Genomic DNA, 21,059 nt, shown 5'->3' with positions numbered 1-21,059 from the left:
TTATTGCCCCAAAACTGTATATAAATCGGGGTCACACCGGTGTTCGGTGTGATACCTCTTGCATTACCGAAGGGTGCTGTTTGAGTGTACCACCACCCCATGGGGTCTTAATAAACTTGTTCTTTGCCTTTTACAGTTTCCGTGCCAACAGTTCTTGAGTGTAAGTGGGTTATCTTCGGAGCATGTAGGCCTTGGGAACCCTGATTACTTCATAAGTATTTCTCTGCCGTGACCATTACAAGGACATGCTGGTAAATTGCGGTACCTCACCTTCACCCCATTAGAAAAGAACAGCAGACACCACAAAGTACCTGCCCTGAATCTAAAAAGCGGGGACATCTCCCTCCATGAGAGCTCCGGAGTTAGTCAGAATGACAAATCTCCTGTAGCTAGTGTGAAGTACTAAAACAACTCCTCCGTTCTTTGGGAGAGGCGGACCTCTGCATGACAAGACTTAACCAGCCTCCTGTCATGTTTACTTAGTGTAGTAAACGTCTTGGGGAGACCAATGTCAGAGAAACACTTCCTAGCGTATTTCAGCCAGGGAATCGAAAGGCCATTATCTAAACTGAGGCAATCTAAAATAACTTCTCAAATAAAACTTGCTTCCGTGTTTATTCACACAATCACCCAAAGTAGGTGCGGGCCAATTTGATTCTATCTGAGACATATTCCCACAAAGTTCAGAGTGTAGAATAAAGTGGGAGATTCAGTAACCACATTAAGATCCTGTTTTCGTCTACCTATTGTACTAGCACGTAGTACCCACTACAGGCAATTGTCAATAGGTATTAAGAACATCTTGCTTATTGATATCACCTAAGCTTTGCTTATTTTGAAATCCTAACTTATAACTTATAAACTTAGGAAGCCCACATAACCTCCAATTGTCCACCAATGCCAGCACCTTTGACTGTAGTTCCAGAGGTTTTCAAACTAAGCACTTCACCTTAGACAGAGTCCCATTTGGTTCAGGGTACTTATTGTTCTCAGTCTAGCAGGCCTCCCTCTCCATGCCTGCACTCTATTGGCCCAAATATGAGGATGGGGCCCACATATCTTGCAGAGAATAATGCATGCACTACAGACTTTACATCTGGGTAAGACTTGGCTTCTGGGCAAGACTTAGCTTTTGGGTATATGGAATAACACGGGACAAACCCAGGTTCTGACAGTATGGCATCTGATTAGCAAATGAGATGCTGCGTAGGGAGAATAGTGCCTCATATCATGCAGATAAAGCCAAAACTTTCTAAGATGGCAGTATGGGCAGCACCATGTGAAGCATAGATTTTTTACAGGACATAGTTTCTGGGATGGGAATTATTGAATTCTACGGGCAAAAAAAAGTCATAGCCTTATTACTCTTGTCATATTGTGCTATCTGGAGGAAACTACATTCTCCACTGTCAACATCCTTTAAATGTAATTTTGGCTTATGCTTATACTCAAGAGACGCGAGCTAGTATTCCAGAACCAACTTCTTGCCTTTTTCAGAGACTGATGCCTTCACCCCTCACTACAGCTTTTAATGACTCCTGCACCAGTTCCCCAGAATATATCAGGTGTTTTACTGATAGAAAATAATTCCTTTATTGTTCTGATAATGGTGTCCCTCAAAACAGTCATTTAAGTTCATGGTTAATCCCTCATGTGCTAAGGACAAGATGGCTTTGTACTCAGCCCCGTGGCGTTGGCTGTGCTGAGGGTGAGACCATCTCGTCCTTAGCACTTAAGTGACTACAAACTTGGTCACAGCAGAAAAAAAATGTATGATTCACTTTCATTTTCACTGAAGACGTGTTGAGTACCAAATGACCCTAAATCACTAGGTGACAGTGCCGATGGGGGACTTGTGTACAAACCCAGAGATCCATTCAGTCATAACTTGTAGCTCAGTTAGGTTGATCAAAGTGAAGGAACTTTTGGCAGAGTGGTAATTTAAAGCGTTTTGCCTGGGAAGATGCCAGACTCAATTATCAGGAAATCTTTACCATCAGAAGGTGGTAACAAACTAAGGGGTTGATTTAGAGTTTGTAGGACAGAGCACTCTTTCGCAATTGATAAGAAATATCCTGTTTGACAAACCTTCGGTCTGCCTGCTACAGCTGGCTCAATTGACAGAAAGATTTCTCCAACAGCCTGAAGGAGTGAAGGAGTAGCGGGCATTAAAAGAAGGGCATTACACCACCCACCCTATTTAGGGTGGAAGGTATAATATTATTTTTTCTAGTCCGTCACTAAACGTTTTTACCTGGCAGTCAGGGACAGAAAAAAACAATAATGACCCCAACACGCTGGGGGAAAACGTACAGGGTGTATAGGTAATTAGTATTCTGTTATGCAAAAACGCAATGGCACTTTGGGAGTTTTTTTTTTTTATGTAAAATATTTGGTGGATGAAATAGACAGCGTCTGTCAAAACTGACCGAGTATGTCCACCAAATGGTGTGCATCTAGAAGGGAACCGCTGCCATGGCAGTTCCTTTCAACATACAGCGATGAGCAATGGGCAAGTAATTATCTCCAAATTTTGTGGACGGTAGTCCATCAGAGTGGTGGAGCTAATATTCTTTACCACCCTAACGAAAAGTACCTTATCCTCCAAAGCCTCATCCAGGCCCTAAGTATAAAACAACTGGGACACTGGTCAAGTTCCACTGGATCCATGGTGATGCAGACAGGTGAAATAATAAGGCATTACTTACATGCTATTAAACAGTCACAGTAATGAGGGACATTTTGAGTTTTTTCATTACTACAGGAGGACATAATAGTGTCAAGACTTGCAAATGCTATATGGTGACAGAAATGTACACACAAACACACTAAAACATACACATGAGTGAAAAATATGCTAGCTCACCTTGTAGAGTTTCACATCATAGCACTGAAATAAATGAGAAACATCTGGCAGTGACATGAGAACGAGAGCTTCGTAAGACAAAGACTTCCAAAAAAACGTTACAAGGTCTTCTACCTAAAATATAAGTTATAAATGTTACTTTTTTATTATATTTTTTATAATCGTTAGATAGAACTATAAACCAGTTACAATCCCTTACAAACAATGAAAAGAAATTCTTGCATGCCAGGTTCTACTTCTGAACCTCATGAGAAATTGTAGAGTTGTAGGAGAATAATAATTTCAGCAGCACAACAAAGTGGACTGAAGTTCAGGACATTTCAATATGATACACATTTAGGCATTATGACAAAAGGCCATGTTATGTAAATCAAATATTCTAGATACTGCAGAATATTTGGAGTGACATTACATTTCTCCACCTGTCACAATTTGATCAGTGAGAGTGACCTCTATGTTCCTGTATACAACATTAGGGGAATCAGAACGTACACACCACAACTAATGGTGATGATCTGTGTATTTATTTGTAGAAGCATATACCAACATCTGTTTAATCTACACACTTCTATTATCTATTTTAGCCAATGGTCACAAAGGTTTTCAACATACAATTCTTTTTAAACACTGTTACCAAAAGCTGGTAGCCAGCTAACTAACAAGGTGATGTAAGAATCCACATTATTGAGGGCTCTAGCTGTTTAACGACACCCCAATTTTCACTTCTTACCCACTACCTCTTTATGGGAATCCATGGCTAATATCGGGGCTCTAAGTGGGATGAAAAAAGTGGAGGGTCTATAAAGGAGCGTGGCCTATGTAATTAAACGTGTGGCTTAAACACGTGAATTACATTTCTGTGATTCCCATGGCATGCCACCCAACTGGTATTTTAGTGCTGCCTCTATGAACTTCCTGTTACAGCTTCCAGATATAAACCAACAACTGGCATACACCTAAAACTAGCTAGGACTTTTGGGTTTGGTAAAGACAGTTAGCTGTTTAAGATAAAGCACCAACCAAGAGAATTATGATACATAGAAATAAATTTAGAAAAACAAAATCCTGAAAATAATTAACACTCTTAGGGTGCAAGGCTGAGTCAAACACGTGAAATATAAACAGGAACTAAATTGTTGACATGGATTACGTTGACGTTTTTTACACTCATTGTTCATAATTGATCAGTATTTTTACTAGTAAGGTGAAGGACAACGATTATAGGGCCCGATAGAGACCCTTTTCAAGGTCCATTTCAATTACTACCAGGTCTGAGATGCATATGGTCCTTCCTCCTTAAAGGCCTGCCCAATAGGCTTGCATGTACACAATGCCTGACGAGCCTGCATTCTGAAGAAAATACTATTGAAATACAGTGGTCTTCAACCATTACTTTCACTCAACTGAATTAATCAATCCATGATCAATATTACCACATAGTTATGGGGTATGTCTCTCAGATCAACCCTAAACAATCAATGTCCTAAATCTTAAGAAGAAACAAAATGCAACAGTCTGCCTCAAATAAGTCAAAGATTAACTATTATATACATTGACTGATGATATTATACTGGGATCTGATTGTATTAACCCCTTCATGTGACCAAAATATTCACAGTTTATTATCTCCTGGTATTTTGTTTTACTTGCACTAAAATGTATTGAATATGCAGCAATAACCATCATAACCGTGTGTATATATATCGACTGACAATATTCATATTGTACTGTTGATTGAACTAATCCTTGCATGTGACAGCCAAAAACGATCACTGGATGTTTTAATTGTACTGAATGCATAACAAAACCATCATATTTATACTCATGGTTGTAATTCCATATATGGCGTCTGAATACAAGTCGGCCTAACACGCTACCTTGTAGTTTCCAAATAGTTTAGTGAATGGTACCGTATTTTCCGGCGTATAAGACGACCCAGCGTATAAGACGACCCCCTACTTTCATTGACAAACTGTAGGTTTCATGCTATATTCGCCGTATAAGACGACCCCCACTTCCTAACGTCCTACAGTCCCCTTTCTATCTCCATGGACTGAGATCATGTGGTACTGACGCTCCTCTCCTTCCGATGAGCGTAAGAATTACGGAAGGAGAGAGAGATCAGCACACGTGGAGGAGCGCCTCGTCTGCCTGGGGGATGTGCAGCTGCAGTCTAGGTAGGGCTCACGGCGCCATTTGTTTTAGTTTAAACCTTGCGCAGCGTTTGAGTTGCCTCTGGCTGGCGACGGGCTGTAACTGTACAAGTAATTTATTTTCAAGACCGCTTTCAGTGCCTGGCGACGGGCTGATATTGTGTTGTTGCACAGTGCCACCATCGCCTACGTTCTTTGTTGTTGTGCTGGAGTTCCCTAAGCGCCACCATTTTCAACTGAGAAGCGGTCTGACACCTTCGGGTGAAGTCCGCGCTATGTGAAATAAACCGCCAATTTTTGTATCCGGCGTATAAGACGACCCCCGACTTCCCAGAAAATTTTAAGGGGTTAAAAGGTCGTCTTATACGCCGGAAAATACGGTACGTATACAACGCTCTCCCATTCCAAAATGGTGGAGGCACAAAACGCGACCTGTCCTTGACTCAATACGCTTTTATCGGAAATAAAAAAAACCTTTATGCAGCTCTCAAGCAGCTCAGTGAAATCTATGAATTGAACTCGACGGTTCCCATTCAAAAATGGCGGAGTTGCAAGCCCGACTTTAACCAATAATACGGCAATATGTTTTTTATTGCAAAACACCTCAAATCCTAAACATTTGATTACGATGTCTTTATTCGTGATTTAAATCAATCTCACGGCCGATGATTACGGTCCCCCGTGATGATGTAGACTTATGAGTCCTCTTTGTACACCCACGGACGGAAGTTTAAACACGGCGTCTGAGCGTGGGTCGGCTCAGAACGCAATCATTAGGAACAAGGAAGACTTCGATTTCGGTGAGTCTCTTTGACCGCGGCTTCACGCTGGGGTTATTAAAAATTCTTTTAAAATACTATAGATCGAGTCAGTCAACCTGATCCGCTTTCCTTATTTTTACAGCGGATTCCAAAACTGAACACTGTTCTTTCCAAGTATATGCCCACGAACCAATGGTCAGGGCTATACACAAATCTTATGTGAATATAAGAAATTTACTTTGGGTAAGGTTTTTGCTGCAATTAGTCATATTCCAAAACGTACCTTTGTGACCCCCCCACCCCAAAAAAGTTGAAGAGAATTGTTTTACATACTTTTTATTTAACAACGCAAAAATAAATGCCACAATAATTTCATGATGGCAGAATAGTTCATAAATGAAAGAATGATTCACTGATACATAACAATGTATAAAAATACCGAAATTCGATCGGTTTCCTTATTTACTTATAGGACCTTCTTTAAATATAATCCTTGAGACTTGAATATGCAGAGATTGAGGCATGCTACTCCATGAGAAACAATTATTCTATCTACACATCGTGGATGAGGTAATGACGTGTCCAGACATTTTTGTTTGGAGTTTTCTTGGAATAGTAACAAGAGATAGAGTCTTCTGACCACTCAATTATGTCTTTAGGAGTTAAAACATTAACCTGGGACAACGAGTGAAGATATTCCACTTGGTCTATCCCCATTGTAGGGTAAGCAAAAATTGTTTTGCCTTTTGTTTTGCGAGACTGAAATAGGTCGCAATTCTAATGCAACAGCCTGATTTACATCCTTACTCCATTTCAGGGCCAACACTACTCCTTGGGTTGCCCATTGTACTAGTCCTGATGAAGACTCGCATGGCCACAGTCCAACTCACCTTTAGGCCCTAAGACGAGTCGAAACGTCGACGCTCTTTCCCCTTTTTAATACCTGGACTGTGAGACACATTTTCTGGTGCAAAAAGTTTTTGGAAGTTATGTTTCCATCTAATGAGAAATGTGCATAAATTTACATTGAAGTCCAGGTTATTGTAGGACGGTGAACTGTGTAACCGATCCATTGTGTAAATAACATTGTGAATATTTCTATGCTCTTATCTGCTCTTTTCTTCTAAGCACCTGATTTTTACATATCTCTTGCACGCCCTCTTTGGGCAATCTAAAAGCTTCTCTTATAGAGATAGTTGAAAACGCAACGAATTAAAATTGCCCCTGATTTTTGTAATTATTGCTGTTGCATTTTGTTTCTTCTTAAGATTTAGGACATTGATTGTTTAGGGTTGATCTGAGAGACATACCCCATAACTATGTGGTAATATTGATCATGGATTGATTAATTCAGTTGAGTGAAAGTAATGGTTGAAGACCACTGTATTTCAATAGTGTATAATACCCAGGTCTTTGACTTTTTGGGTCACCCCATTTTTGTTAATGGTCTTCTGAAGAAAATAGGCAGGGCCTGGATACAACTTTCTGAGTTGGGTAGAATGCCATTAAGGGTGCCTGTGTGGAGTCTGGAAGGCCAAGCTACAGGGTGTTACCACATCCAGATTTTGAATCTGCAGCTTGAAATATGAGTGTTTATTTTCACCACTGTATCTTCCTCTCAATCCGTTAGGACTGTCTCTCCAAACTGTCTCTTGCAACTTCATTATCTATGCAAGATTTGCCCTGACCAAAACTTTACTTGTTATCTTAGTTTTTAGGTTTCGACCTGGCGGGGGGCACGAAGTGCCCCTCCCAGTTTGAAAACTTTTATCTTCAGTATGGATGTCGGCACCGCCTCTGCCTCTCATTGGCTAGCTCCATAAATGGAGGCTAGCCATTGGGAGACAGAGGCTGTCAATCGCGCTTTCTCTTGAAATTGCGATTCGGGGGCGTTTCTGGTGCTTTTTTTAAGCCCGCCCCTTTGTCCCGGGCCGCGCTGCGATTGGCTGCTGGCCCGGGACACCCCTGTGACGTCAGCCAATCACAGCGCGGCCCGGGACCTGACTTGTTTATTTAGGCATGAATGGCCCCGCAGTCCGTGCTCCGTTCCCGCCCCCCCCCTCCCGTCCTGTGCAGTTCCCGCCCCCCTCCCTCCCTGTGCTCGTGGTGCTTGTTAGGTTTCAGGGTTCGGTTCCCGACATAGCATGTTTCATATTGTGTTCTAATATTGTTGTTGCTATTTATATTTTGATATGCATCACTGTGTCGGGCTAATTTAGTGAGGATACCACCGAACACAATGCGTAGCCTCTGGGCTGTTGTGCATCTCTGCATGCTGTCTTCACTGGGGCACTTTTCAGAAGATGCCTCGAGTGTTCGTTTTACCTTTCACTGAATATTTCTTCTCTGAAAACATCATTTGTGTGACAAAAGCGTTTATTGATCCGTTCGTTTCGTAATGATAGTCCTCTTTCCTATTGCCAATAAATCATTAGCAATGTAAGCTCTATTAAACCATGATAATGGACAGGGAGCCCTTGTTTCTCCACAGTACAGCGCACTTTGGCGAGAGTCCCTGCCCCGGACCAGCGAGGAGGGGCCATAAGGCTCGACGGGCGCAGGAGCGCCATATTACAGCCCGAGGCTTCCCGCTGCGAGGTGCGTGCCCATGCTTGGCCCGGGCCAAGACATGCCTATTTTAGCCCGTCCTAGGAGGCCAAGCTGGGCCACATTATTAACATCCCTGCAAAGTTGAACTTCATCAGAGGGTGAGTTCTGATATATATCGTGGCACTGTTTGGGACGCTCTCAAGTCATCGTTTACTTACGTTAATGCAGGTTCGTTCAGTGGGCATAGTGGATCGGAAGTTATCGCTCCAGAAATAGAGTTTGTTTTGACTTTGCATATATCTACCAGTCACTGTGCCTATTCTAAACCCTGACCTGACTTGACGGGGTATTGACAATAAGGGAAGGCTCGCATTAACAGATATTAAAGGCCCTGGAGTGGGTAAAATGAGCAAGGGCAAAACGGCGGCGGTGGTCCACGCCGCACCAGTCACCAGCACAATGGACTATTTTCTACAAAGAGCAGCAGGGGTTCTTGAAAATGAAATTTAACTAGAAAACCCTAGAAAATCAGATTTAATTCATATCTTTAAACGGGCAATTTTAAACATGTTCGACCGCCGTTATATTCCTCCAGATACTGACGGGCAATACTCTATTTTTTTTCCCACCTCCCCCGTCACCCCCCCCTCCCCCCCCCCCCCCTCCGTTCGTGTCCCCGTTCCCGCCCCCCTCACGTAGCCTCGGGGTCTGGGACGATGCGCTCCGGCGCTTTGCATAGCAGGGTTCGGTTCCCGACATAGCATGTTTCATATTGTGTTCTAATATTGTTGCTGCTATTTATATTTTGATATGCATCACTGTGTCGGGCTAATTCAGTGAGGATACCACCGAACACAATGCGTAGCCTCTGGGCTGTTGTGCATCTCTGCATGCTGTCTTCACTGCATTTGCTGCTGGGCTTTGATTGCGAGCACAGCTCTCTGAAGGTAGGTGGAATTTGTCTGCCAATCTTATACTAATATCGTGTCTTATAAAGCGCTCAAGGCTTGGGCTGTCCAAGCGCTACAATAATAGGACGTTTTGCAAATTTCTTGAACAAAGCAAAAGACGTAAAGGGACATTATTTGTTTACAAAAACAAATATGTCTACATGGACAGAACGATCGCCGCAATTAGGCTGCATGCACATTTTTAACAGCTTGCTTTAACTTCATGTCACTTCTGTTTAATGAGTTGGCATTAAACGCTGTCTTTGAACTGCTTTATCAAAATTCAAACTATCTATTGCTCATCGGTCTGTCTACATATATTTATGTTTGCCTATTTGTCTGCCTGTGTATGTCTGCCTATCGGCCACTTGCATAACAACCGCCAGTATCTGTATATTGATCTGTATTGTTCACAATGCTATCTATCTATCTATCTATGATTCTATCTATTACCTGGGCATGTGCCTCTGGAAACAAAAGCGGTTTGTAAAGTTATACAGGTAATGCACACTTTAAATGTTATATTTTCACAACGATTCTGGAAAATAATAATCGGCATAATCTCGCTTTTCTGGGTTGTTATTATCCAAAGCAAAGAGGCGGGCTGGATCCCAGACTGTATCATTGTAATCACATAAGCGAGCCACACAAGCTCTTAATATGCAAAGGTTCATGAGATAATAAAACAGCAAATAAACATGGTTTTGTTCTACTTCAGGTAATGACATTATCGGGCAAACAGAATCTACTTTGGGGGAGAATTCGACGTGAAGGTTGTTTATTACAGCATCTGAATAAGACAAGACCTGGCCTTTCGACTTTGAACCAGTACCAAATTTCAGGGTGTGAGGAAATTATTCTACATTTCCTGACAAATTGAGTTAAGCAGACATTAAGTGGGCTTTAAGAAAACAAATGGCCATCTTTATCACAGGTGGACACTGATGGCTTAATGGGGCCTGGGCTGATTGTATCACTTCTAATGGCTTCACAGGAAGCATTAGGGGTTTTTGCATAAAGAACTGGCATGGCGAACCCTGCTAACACAGACCTGTCAAGCGCTCTGTATCCCTTTGTGCACGGAAGCAGATGTTTGTATGTATACCAGGAACTGGCATTAGAGCAAGCGACAGATGCCTGTACGGATGCCAGTTTGGAGCATTTTTTTGTTCCGAGGAAGTGCAACCGTGCCCTCTATCCTAGGTAATTCCCAGCGGGGCTTAATAAATCCCAGCTATGTTTCCATTATCCGGCTTTCCCAGCACTGGCTGCGCGCGCGATTTCTCGAATACTCGCAAACCAGCGAAGGAGCAAACAAATCAATGCAGACAGATTTTCATTATCTGGCCATTTGAAAATTCACACAGCCTTTTCTTCTGCACAATCTCTTTTATGATATTTAATAAAACATGGGCCTATTTCTAAGAAGCGTCAAAGCACTTTACAGCAAACCTGTATTTATTTCCAACATTAGAAGCTGGTTTGTTTTGGTGGTATGTCAAGTTGTTGGGGGTATTGAGCGGCCCATTTAGGCACGTGTGTGTCAGCAGTATTTGAACGTAGTAAAGATGGCAGCGGTATTTGACGTTGTTGTTAAATTGTATGTATTTAAGCCTTTCTTCAGCAAACCAAAACACAACACATGGTGCAACGAGATGCCAGCATTAAGCACAGAGAAATATACTGCTAAAAATTTTAAATACCGCAAACCAGGAGCTAAGCTATCAGTAGTGCAGCAGGTTGTGGCACCGCGGCTCAAGAAGTTTATGAATCAACGGCATCCCATTTACGCTGTCTTTTATTGTCCAACCAAAGAAAAGGGGGGCATTTTCTTTGCTAGCAATAGGGCCCACAAAGTCCTTGCTACACCACTGCCGCCAACATACATTGCCACAAACACACATACTACAAACGCAAATCTGTTTCTATTATTTGGCTAGCACAAGTGACATATTTAAATAGCGATGACACAAAACGGTTTATTTGATGTGGCTTATGATGCAATGTGGTATTGGGGACCGAACTACATGAACCTACATATTTTCATTTTCAGCCATATTGTACTAAATGAATTTGCCCAGAACACACATTTTGTAGTGCAGTGGCAACGCTGGGATTAGAAATACCACCCTCACCCCGTTTCCCGGGTCAGGAATTTAGTTACCGTGACACCTGAACTGAGAGGAATATCAGACTCGCGGGGTCATGCCCAGGCTGCCAGATGTCACACTATCATGGGGATACAAAAGATCCAGGACGTCCCTGTGTGTGTGTGTGTGTGGCTCTGGGTGTGTGTGTGTAGTAGTAATTGCTGTCTGCTGAGCTCGTCCGTAGGGTACAATAGGTCTCACAGTTGCGAAAGATTAGGCTAATGACAATGTAAATGACAATGACATTTATTTATCTGTATTCAAAACCAAATCATAAATACAAATCTTAACATTTACAATGCCAATAGCTCAAACTTTTCCAAAGGCGAAACCATTGCATTGTAAATGCTTGTTTCTTGTCTTGAGTACTGTTCCCTCCTTGTCATAGGCATTTCAATGAACATTCTTGTGCCCTCAGGCCCTCAGTGCATAGAAACAATGGTTGCTATGGTTGTGGGCAATATCAATTTGTTCATTTATTGAATCATTCTCTTCATGCAATTTTCAACTCTTTAGTCTAACAGCTATTCAAGCTTCCTTTTTTATTCACTTTATTTCCAATCATGAGCTTCCTTCCCCTTTTGTCCGCAATTACAATTTTTCTGTATTATATATAATTCTGTACTTTTTCTATCCCCCATTTGTCCAATCTTGAAATAATTGTATTTCCTTACTGTTAAAAGTATAGATGACAGGACTCAGTACTAGGAGTACTGCTTTGTTGGCCATCCACTCTCCACAACTGCATTAAGATACCAACATTCTACTGTCAATTCCAGGAGGGAGAAACCAAGGAGAGGGGAAGGGGAGGTGGGAATGGAACAAACCATTACAAGGAAAGGAAGATTATAACACACCTCCCTCCCTATACACACCAGCACCAACACAGGAGGAACCAACATCACAAATCTATTTGGGACTTGACAACTTTATCGCAACTCCACCATTGTCCATTCTCCAGGAGACCAACATTGTTGAAAGCTTTCACAATGTGGCAAGGAGGGTAGAATTTTCTCTGGATGTGAGGTTATTTCACACTTCTCTTGACCTGCACCACATCCCCTACTCTCCACATTAATGGGCTTTGTCCCCGTTCCTTTTGTCATACCATTCTTTGTACTTAGTTTGGTGCTGGTCAACCTTCCTACCCACCTCCTTGGGACTAGGATGTAGAGCCCTACCTCCACCCAGCCAACTAGGATTGAGTTTGGTGCAAGGTTCTCTCCCCCTGAGGGAAACAAACGGGGAGACCCCTGTTACCAGGTTAGGCGTTGTGTAATATGCCCACAAACAGTCTCGTAAGGATGATTCAAGGTCATGATCGTTGGCAGTTGCTAGTTGTATATGGTCCTTTATTAACCTGTTAGTCCTCTCAACCAGGCCATTGGCTTTAGGACAATACAATGCTGTCAATTCATGTTTGATGTTCAAGTTGTTTAAGAATTCCTTCATTAGTTGAGACGTAAACTGTACACCGTTGTCGGTGACCAGGGTGGAAGGTATGCCCTCCTTGGAGAATACATTTTTTAGGAAATCCTGGACTCTACTGGTGGTTAATCGATAAATACATTTCTGAGTAACCCAATGTGAGGTATAGTCGACCAAGACCAACATGAACCTCTTTTGAACGTCCAGGTGTCCATGGGACCAATAATGTCCATGGCTAGTTTACCCCATGTTTTCTTGGGCACTATAACTGCGGACAGAGGGGCCTTACGTACGACATTGGACTTGTCACTTCTGGCACAGCTGACGCAGTCCTTCACTAGCTCTTCTGTCATGGCATCCATCCTGGGAAACCAGAAGCTGGCCTGTACTCTACTTTTGATAATACTGCGTCTCAGATTACCTTTGTGCGCCAGATCCAATATTCTTCTTCTCAGACCCACAGGTAGTACAACTTTTGCTTGACGGTAGATTCTGTCACGTATGATACTCAATTTGTTCCTGACTTCCCAGAAGTCCCTGAGTCCCTCTTCAAGGTCACTACATCTATTAGGCCACCCTTCTCTCAATACACTTTTCAGCCTTCCTAAAACCTTGTCCTCTTCCATGCTTTATCATTCACACTTCTGTAATGGCAGGATCTTCTATAACCAAAATGGGGCTGTCCAGCATTTCTTCGGGTTGCTCCATTTTCAAGGGTGTCCTAGACAAGAAATCAACAATTCTATTGTGTTCACCAGGGACAAACTCCACATTGTAGTTAAAATTCTCTAATCCCCGGATCCATTTTCCAATACGAGAGGTCCAATTTTTCATACCTTTCACAGAGAAAATGGAGGTAAGAGGCTTATGGTCTGTACGAATGGTGAAATTAAGCCCCCACAGGAAGAATTTAAAACGCTTCACTGCCCAGAAACACACCAGGGCCTCCTTTTCAACTACAGAGTAATTCTTTTCAGCATTTGTCAGGCAATGTGATGCAAAGGCAATAATCTTTTCCTCTTTTCCATTTCTTTGGGATAGGGTGGCCCCCAATCCCTTGTTGGATGCGTCGGCCGTGAGGATGGTTTGGTTTTGTGGATCGAATACCCCTAACGCTGGCGAACTTAAGAGCTCTTGTTTAAGTGTATTCATCACTGATTTATGTTGTTCATTCCATCCAAACTCCTTGTTTTGTTTTAGTAACTCTCTCACCGGTTCACATTTGGATGCAAAGTTTTTTTATGTATTTGGCCATGTATTCCATTAATCCTAGGAATGATTTGAGCTCATCCTTGTGTTTTTGGGTATGGGGCATCTCTCACTGCACTGGGCAGGTTGCCTTTCGGCCTAAAACCTTCTTCTGAAATGAAATGTCCCAGGTAATCGACCAACGTCGTCCTTATTTTGCCCTTGGATTTCTGTACTGTTAACTCTGAATCCATGAGCCTCTTAAATACTATTCTAAAGGTATTTTCATGGTCTTCCAGGTTGATTCCATACACCAAGATATCATCTTGGAAGCACATGGAGTGGTCCACCCCCTTTAGAATCTGTTGCATTACTTTCTGGAAAACCGCCACAGCAGACGCTAATCCAAAGGGCATCCTCCTGAACATGTATGCACCTTGAGGTGTTATGAATGCGGTGAGAGGTCTAGATTCTGGGTGCAGGTCAACCTGGTGGTAAGTCATGGATAGGTCGATGACACTGAAATACATCGCCTGGGACATGGTGCTGAGCATCTCATTTATGTTCGGCAGTGGGTGTCTTTCTATCCATATGCTCTCATTGAGGCTCCTTAAGTCTACACACCGGCGAATCCCATCACCACTGGCCTTGGCTGCAATGAAGACTGGAGCCAACCACTCTGAACATTCTACAGGTAGTATGATTCCCATGTCACACAATTTGTTGAGCTCTTTCTCTAGGGGCTCCTTCATTTATTGTAGTACAGGACGCAGTTTGTGTACTACAGGTTTGGCGTTGACCTTAAGTTTTATTTTGTGCTGAAAGTCGTGTAAAAGTCCCAGCTCTTCCAGAAACAATCTAGGAAATTTGTCACAAATTGTGCCCCCATCCAGGTTATCTGTAGTCAGTAGAACCTGTTCTTCCTTGTTAGGATCCAGGATGATTCCCAGTTCCTTCTGGTGTTGCCATCCTAACAAGTTGGATCCCGACTCTACAATGTACACTTTACCATAAGTATCCCTGCCCTTGAACCCAATGCAAATCTCCTTCATGCCAAGGAGCGGTATAGGCTCTTTGTTATAAACAGTGGGTGTAATATCTGCTTTCTGTAACATATTCCTCCTGTGGCCCTCAGAACACTCATAATCATTTTTGTTTAACAACCTAAATGGGGAACACGAATAAGCAAACATGGTGAAAGCTATGTCATTCAAGGATACATCACACTTAGGATAAACCATATTGACACTTCCTGAGCATTCTTTAACTTGTAATACATACTTATTTCCAACTGGCATTACACATTTTACTTCTTTACCCCAAGATCCTTCAAGTCCCCCACCCTCCTTGGCGTGGGGGGCACCTTCCCTGCACACCCTTGCAAAATATCCCCTTCTATTACATTTCTTGTAGGTAACACTCCGTGCGGAGCAATGAATACTATTGGCAAGGTGGTTGCTTCTCACATCTTAAACATCTGAGGTTTCTCTCACTACTAGGGGCCTTGTTGTAACTCTTTTCTTTGGGGCGTGGCCTGGACACCGGCAAGATGGCTGCACTGTAGTGCTGCTCTGCCGGCCACCGTGTAATATCCTTCAAAATCCTGCCTAACCTGAGCCATCCAGTGATGATTCTTACTGGGATCGTGTGGCTGGCACAGCGACCAACCAGCTGTGCTGTTTATATATTGGCTGGAACGGAAATTGACGGTGGTGTCGTGCTGTGGTGGCGGCGGATTGACCGTGACCCCCTAATAGCGGAGGAGCGGTGAGAGGCCTGCTCGCGGGATTTTCTATCTACGCGCGGCCAATACTAAGGAGGTGGCTGCCTTGTACCATGGCGGAGGATTGCAGTGAGAGCTGGCCTCCAGACAACAGCTAAGTGCGCTTGTGAAGGGGCGCTGCTACCTGGGAGGATTGTGAGGAGAAGGGACTGTGCGCGCTGGACCGCTGACCTGCGCCAGCAGCCGGCTCCTACTCCTGGACTGGGCCGCGAGAAAGCCGTGTTACCTGCATCTGCGACGGAGCTCCCGCTCGCTGCCTGAACTGTTGTTTCTCCCCAGCGCTGACATCTTCACATCTGCGTCCCGGCATGGGAAGCAGTGGGTGTACTCCTTTTGCCGACGACGTGACTGCCGATTGTTGTGCCCGCTGGTCCTGAGGCCCGCCCTGCGTGGGGGGGCTCTCCTCGATTTAATTCGGCCGCGGTGGCATGTATGACGGCTGCTGGGCTTGTCCACGGAGGTGAGCTCTACAATTTTGAAGTGGGATTGCGCTATTCTATATCACACATCCTCGTTGCTGTGCATCCCCCCCCCCTGGAATTGTATTGCTGAAGGACTGACTTGTTATCTGTGGTAGGTGGCACTGGAGCACGGCTGGAGAAGCCTTCGCAGCACAGTCGCCTGCTGGATTTATGGTGGGAGTGTTAAGTCCACCTACGCTTCGCTGATAGGTGCTGGTCCTGTGGGATTCACTTGCGCTCCTGCAGCGTGAACTCTGTGCGTCTACTGACGGAGTTGTTATAGTACATGGGAAGAGTTGAGGAGGCCTGCTTGGTTATATCTTTGCTCGGCCTAGAGGGTGCTTGGAAGAAACTCTGCCGAGTGCACCGTGTGACGCTATCTGGATTCTTACAATTGGCATTCATCAAACAGAATGGGCCTGATGAGCAAGCCGGATAAATTTCAACCACGTCTTAATTTTGAGTTACCTAAGGGCAGTAAGGGCAGCAAGACCACTCAAAATGCGGCTTCTGACTCAGAACTCGACTCGGCCTCACAGGGCCCTACTGCGCTGGAGAAATCACTAGCTGCTATACAGGCTAGTCTTCAGGCGATAGATGGTAAGATAGAGGCCCTCAATGGTAGGATGGACCATTTCTCTGCGAAACTGACAAGCAAGCAGCAAGCATAGGCGAGGCCGAGCAGCACATAACTGACATGAAGGACGGCCTGCAACAAGTAGCGGCGAAAACTGCAGACATCACGAAGATCCTCGTAGTTATACAGGCGAAGAATGAGGATATTGAGGCGAGATCGAGGTGCAACAATATTCGCGTCCTAGGCCTTCCAGAATCTTCCAGAATCAACTAACGAGGGGCGGCGTGAAGACTATATGGAGACGATGCTGCGTGAAGTGTGTGGGTCGGACGAGCTGTCACCTATGTTCGCTGTTGAGCGGGCCCACCGATCATTGGCGGCGCGGCCTCCGCCAGGTGCCCCACCGCACCCTATAATCGCTCGCCTATTGAATTTTACAGATCGGGACTCTGTTCTACGAATCACTAGGCAGAAGGGCACGATCACCTATCAGAATAATACACTATCATTCTACCCGGACATTATCGCACAGGGGCAGGCGGCTCAGAAGGAGTTCCAAAATGTCAAGAAGGTGTTGTTAAAGGAACAGATACCGTATGCCATGCTCTATCCAGCCAGGTTGCGCATCAGGGTACCGGACAGGGGGCAAAATCTTCACAAATCCGAAACAAGCGATGGAACATGCCAAATCCCTGCGGCGACGACGCAAATCACCCGAACACACATTGGATGTTGATGACTGATCAGTGAGAAGGACTTGGGGCCAGATGTAGGAGACCAAATACCGGTCGGTAACGGCCGATTTCGGCCCTTACCGACCGGTATTTGGGTATTGAAATGTAGGGGGCCTTTATTTTACAGAATCTGTAAATTTACCGATTCGGTAAAATACAGAATTGGTAAATTTACCGATTCTGTAAATCCAGATGTAGGTGGCACTGCAAACAGTGCCACAGGCCCCTAAGAATTCGTTATTTACCATGTAATACTATTGAATGGTAAATAACGAAGTTCTGTGTACATGCACATCTGTCAAGTCAAGTCAAGTCAGAGAATTTATATAGCGCACTACATACCCAGAGGGTTTCAAGGCGCTTAGAAAGGGGAGGAGGATTACTTGTCAAATATCCACGTTTTAAGTTGCTTTCTGAATGCTAGGTGGTTCTGGGTAAGGCGAAGGTAAGCGGGGAGTGAGTTCCATGTTTTAGCAGCCAGGTATGAGAAGGATCTGCCTCCCATGGTGGTCTTGTTGATGCGAGGTACAGTGGCGAGGGCTTGGCTGGAAGAACGTAGTTGGCGGGAGGGGGTGTAGAAGGACAGTCGTGAGTTGAGGCATTCTGGTCCGATGTCATAGAGTGATTTGTGTGCGTGGGTTAGCAGTCGGAAAGTGATCCTCTTATTGACGGGTAGCCAGTGGAGGTCTTTAAGGTGATCAGAGATGTGTTCGTAGCGTGGGATGTCTAATATGATCCTGGCTGAGGCGTTTTGGATTCGTTGGAGTTTCTTCTGGAGTTTAGCGGTAGTGCCTGCGTAGAGGGTGTTTCCGTAGTCCAGTCGGCTCGTGACCAGAGCATGGGTGACTGTTTTCCTTGTTTCGGTGGGGATCCAGCGAAATGTTTTTTTGAGCATGCGAAGAATGTTGAAGCAGGAAGAGGATACGGCGCTGACTTGTCTGTTCATTGAGAGTGAAGAATCCAGGATGACGCCTAGGTTCCGTGCGTGGTCTGTCGGGATGGGTGCTTTTCCGAGGGCTTCCGGCCACCAGGAGTCGTCCCATGCAGAGGGGGATGTACCTAATATGAGGACTTCTGTTTTGTCTGAGTTCAGTTTCAGACGGCTTTGTTTCATCCATTCGGCGACTTCTTTCATTCCTTCGTGTAGGTTAGTTTTGGCGGTGCTGGGGTCATTGGTGAGAGAAAGGATTAGTTGAGTGTCATCCGCGTAGGAGATGATGTTGAGGTTGTGTTGGCGGGCGATGGCCGCGAGGGGGCTCATGTATATGTTGAAGAGGGTGGGGCTGAGTGAGGATCCTTGTGGTACGCCACAGATGACTTAAGTGGCCTCGGACTTGAATGGTGGGAGGCGGACTCTCTGGGTTCTTCCGGTGAGGAACGAGGTGATCCATTCAAGTGCTTTGCCTTGGATTCCGATGTTATTGAGGCGTTGTAAAAGGGTGCTGTGGCAGACTGTGTCGAATGCTGCAGAGAGGTCGAGGAGGATGAGGGCGACTGTGTCTCCATTGTCCAGTAGAGTTCGAATGTCGTCTGTTGCTGCGATGAGGGCGGTCTCAGTGCTGTGTTTTGCTCGGAAGCCAGATTGTGAGGAGTCGAGGGATTTGTTGGCTTCGAGGAAGGCGGCGAGCTGGTTGTTGACAGCTTTCTCAATGACTTTGGCCGGGAATGGAAGGAGCGAGATGGGGCGGTAATTTTTGAGTTCGGTGGGGTCCGCTGTGGGTTTTTTCAGAAGGGCGGTGAGTTCAGCGTGTTTCCAGTCTTCCGGGAAGGCGGCGGAGTTGAAGGAGCAGTTGATGACGTCTCGGAGGTGTGGTGCTATGAAGGAGTCAGCTTTGTTGAAGATGTGGTGAGGACATGGGTCTGTGGGGGATCCTGAGTGGATGGAATTCATCAGGCGGATTGTGTCCTCAGTGGAGATTGGGTTCCAGTCGTTAAGGGTGTTCAGGGGGGGAGAATGTTCAGCAAATGGTAGGGTGGGTTGGTTTCCGGGTTGGTTGTCGAAGCTGTTGTGGATGTCTGCAATCTTGTTGTGGAAGAATGAGGCTAGGGAGTCGCAGAGGGCTTGAGAGGGGGTGATGTCGTTGGAGTTGGCCGAGGGATTGGAAAATTCCTTGACAATGTTGAAAAGTTCCTTGCTGTTGTGGGCGTTGTTGTCAAGTCGATCCTTGAAAGCTGTTTTCTTGGCCTTTCGGATTAGTTGGTGGTGAGTGCGGGTGGCGTTTTTGAAGGCGTCCTTGGTGCTAGTGGTTGGGTCTTTTTTCCAGGCCTTTTCAAGGGAGTGGCAGAGTTTCTTGGACTTCTTAAGATCATCGTTGAACCATGAGGCCTTTTTGCTGCCAGGTTTGCTTTGACGTTTTTTCAGTGGTGCTAAGGTGTCGGCGGTGTTGGATAACCATAGGGTGAGGTTGGCGGCGGCTTCGTTTGCGTTAGAAGAGTGGGCTGGGGTGTTTAGAAGGAGCGATGCAGAGATCTGGTCCGTGGTGATTTTGTTCCAGTTTCTTTGCAGAGTTGGTTGGAGGTGGTTGGTGGGTTTTGGTTTGTTGTAGGTGAAGTGAACGCAGCTGTGGTCAGTCCAGAGGAGATCCGTAGTGTGGCTGAAGGAGACAAGATTGCTGGAGGTGAAGATGGGGTCGAGTGTGTGACCTGCGATGTGGGTAGGGGAAGTGACTAGTTGTTTAAGTCCGAGGTTGGCGAGGTTGTCTAAGAGGGTGGCGGTGTTGCGGTCGTTGATCATTTCAAGGTGAAAGTTGAGGTCTCCCAGAAGGATGTAGTCTTTGGAGGGGAGCGCGTGTGGGGTGATGAAGTCTGTGATGTCTTCACTGAATTTTGCGCGGGGTCCTGGTGGTCTGTAGAGGAGGGTGCCTCTGAGTGTGGTCTTGGGGTCGATGTGGATCTGGAAGTGAAGGTGTTCGGAGTTAGCGAGGTTGGCGTCAGAGCTGGTTGAGATGCGGATTGATTTCTTATGGACGATAGCGATTCCTCCTCCTGTGTGGTCGGTGCGGTCCTTGCGTGTGATCTTATAGTCTTCAGGGATGGCAATGGTGATGTCTGGGGCGGAGGAAGCGTTCATCCAAGTTTCTGTTAGGAAGGCGACGTCTGGAGAGATGGTGTCTAGTAGATTCCATAGGTCAATGGCGTGCCTGTGGACCGATCGAGTGTTGAGAAGGATGCACTGTAGGTGGTTGGGGTCGGGAATCTGTGTTGTGGTCGTAGCGGAGATGTTGTCGGTGCCGATGAATTTGCAGGAGTAGCAAGAGAAAGGTCCATGGGTGTGTCCAGGGACGGCTTGGACGCAGTTGGGGGCGCGACCGGGGTTAAGGGCTAGGAGGGTGGCGGCATCGTAGGTAATGCGGGGGGCTGGGAGGGACGGGGGCCAGGGGGTATGGCGCTGGGCGCGGTCCAGGCGCGGACGGGCGTAGACGGGCTTACCTTTGGCGCACCTTCGGCGTGGCCGTAGC

The 21,059-nt window shown here is 45.2% G+C and overlaps 1 protein-coding gene across 1 annotated transcript in view; it reads right to left on the bottom strand.

Annotated features, from left to right (window-relative positions):
- The window catches only part of RFX8 (regulatory factor X8), a 954,619-nt gene that overhangs the window by 658,214 nt on the left and 275,346 nt on the right, over positions 1-21,059 (bottom strand). The window contains exon 8 of the mRNA XM_086933389.1: positions 2,867-2,980. Within this exon, the coding sequence (XP_086789515.1) occupies positions 2,867-2,980 (114 nt within the window). The remainder of the gene's footprint in view (positions 1-2,866; positions 2,981-21,059) is intronic.

This window comes from Lissotriton vulgaris, chromosome 8 (assembly GCF_964263255.1).
Source record: "Lissotriton vulgaris chromosome 8, aLisVul1.2, whole genome shotgun sequence".
In the NCBI taxonomy this organism is placed as follows: domain Eukaryota; kingdom Metazoa; phylum Chordata; class Amphibia; order Caudata; family Salamandridae; genus Lissotriton; species Lissotriton vulgaris.
This window is presented reverse-complemented; position numbering and strand designations above follow the sequence as displayed.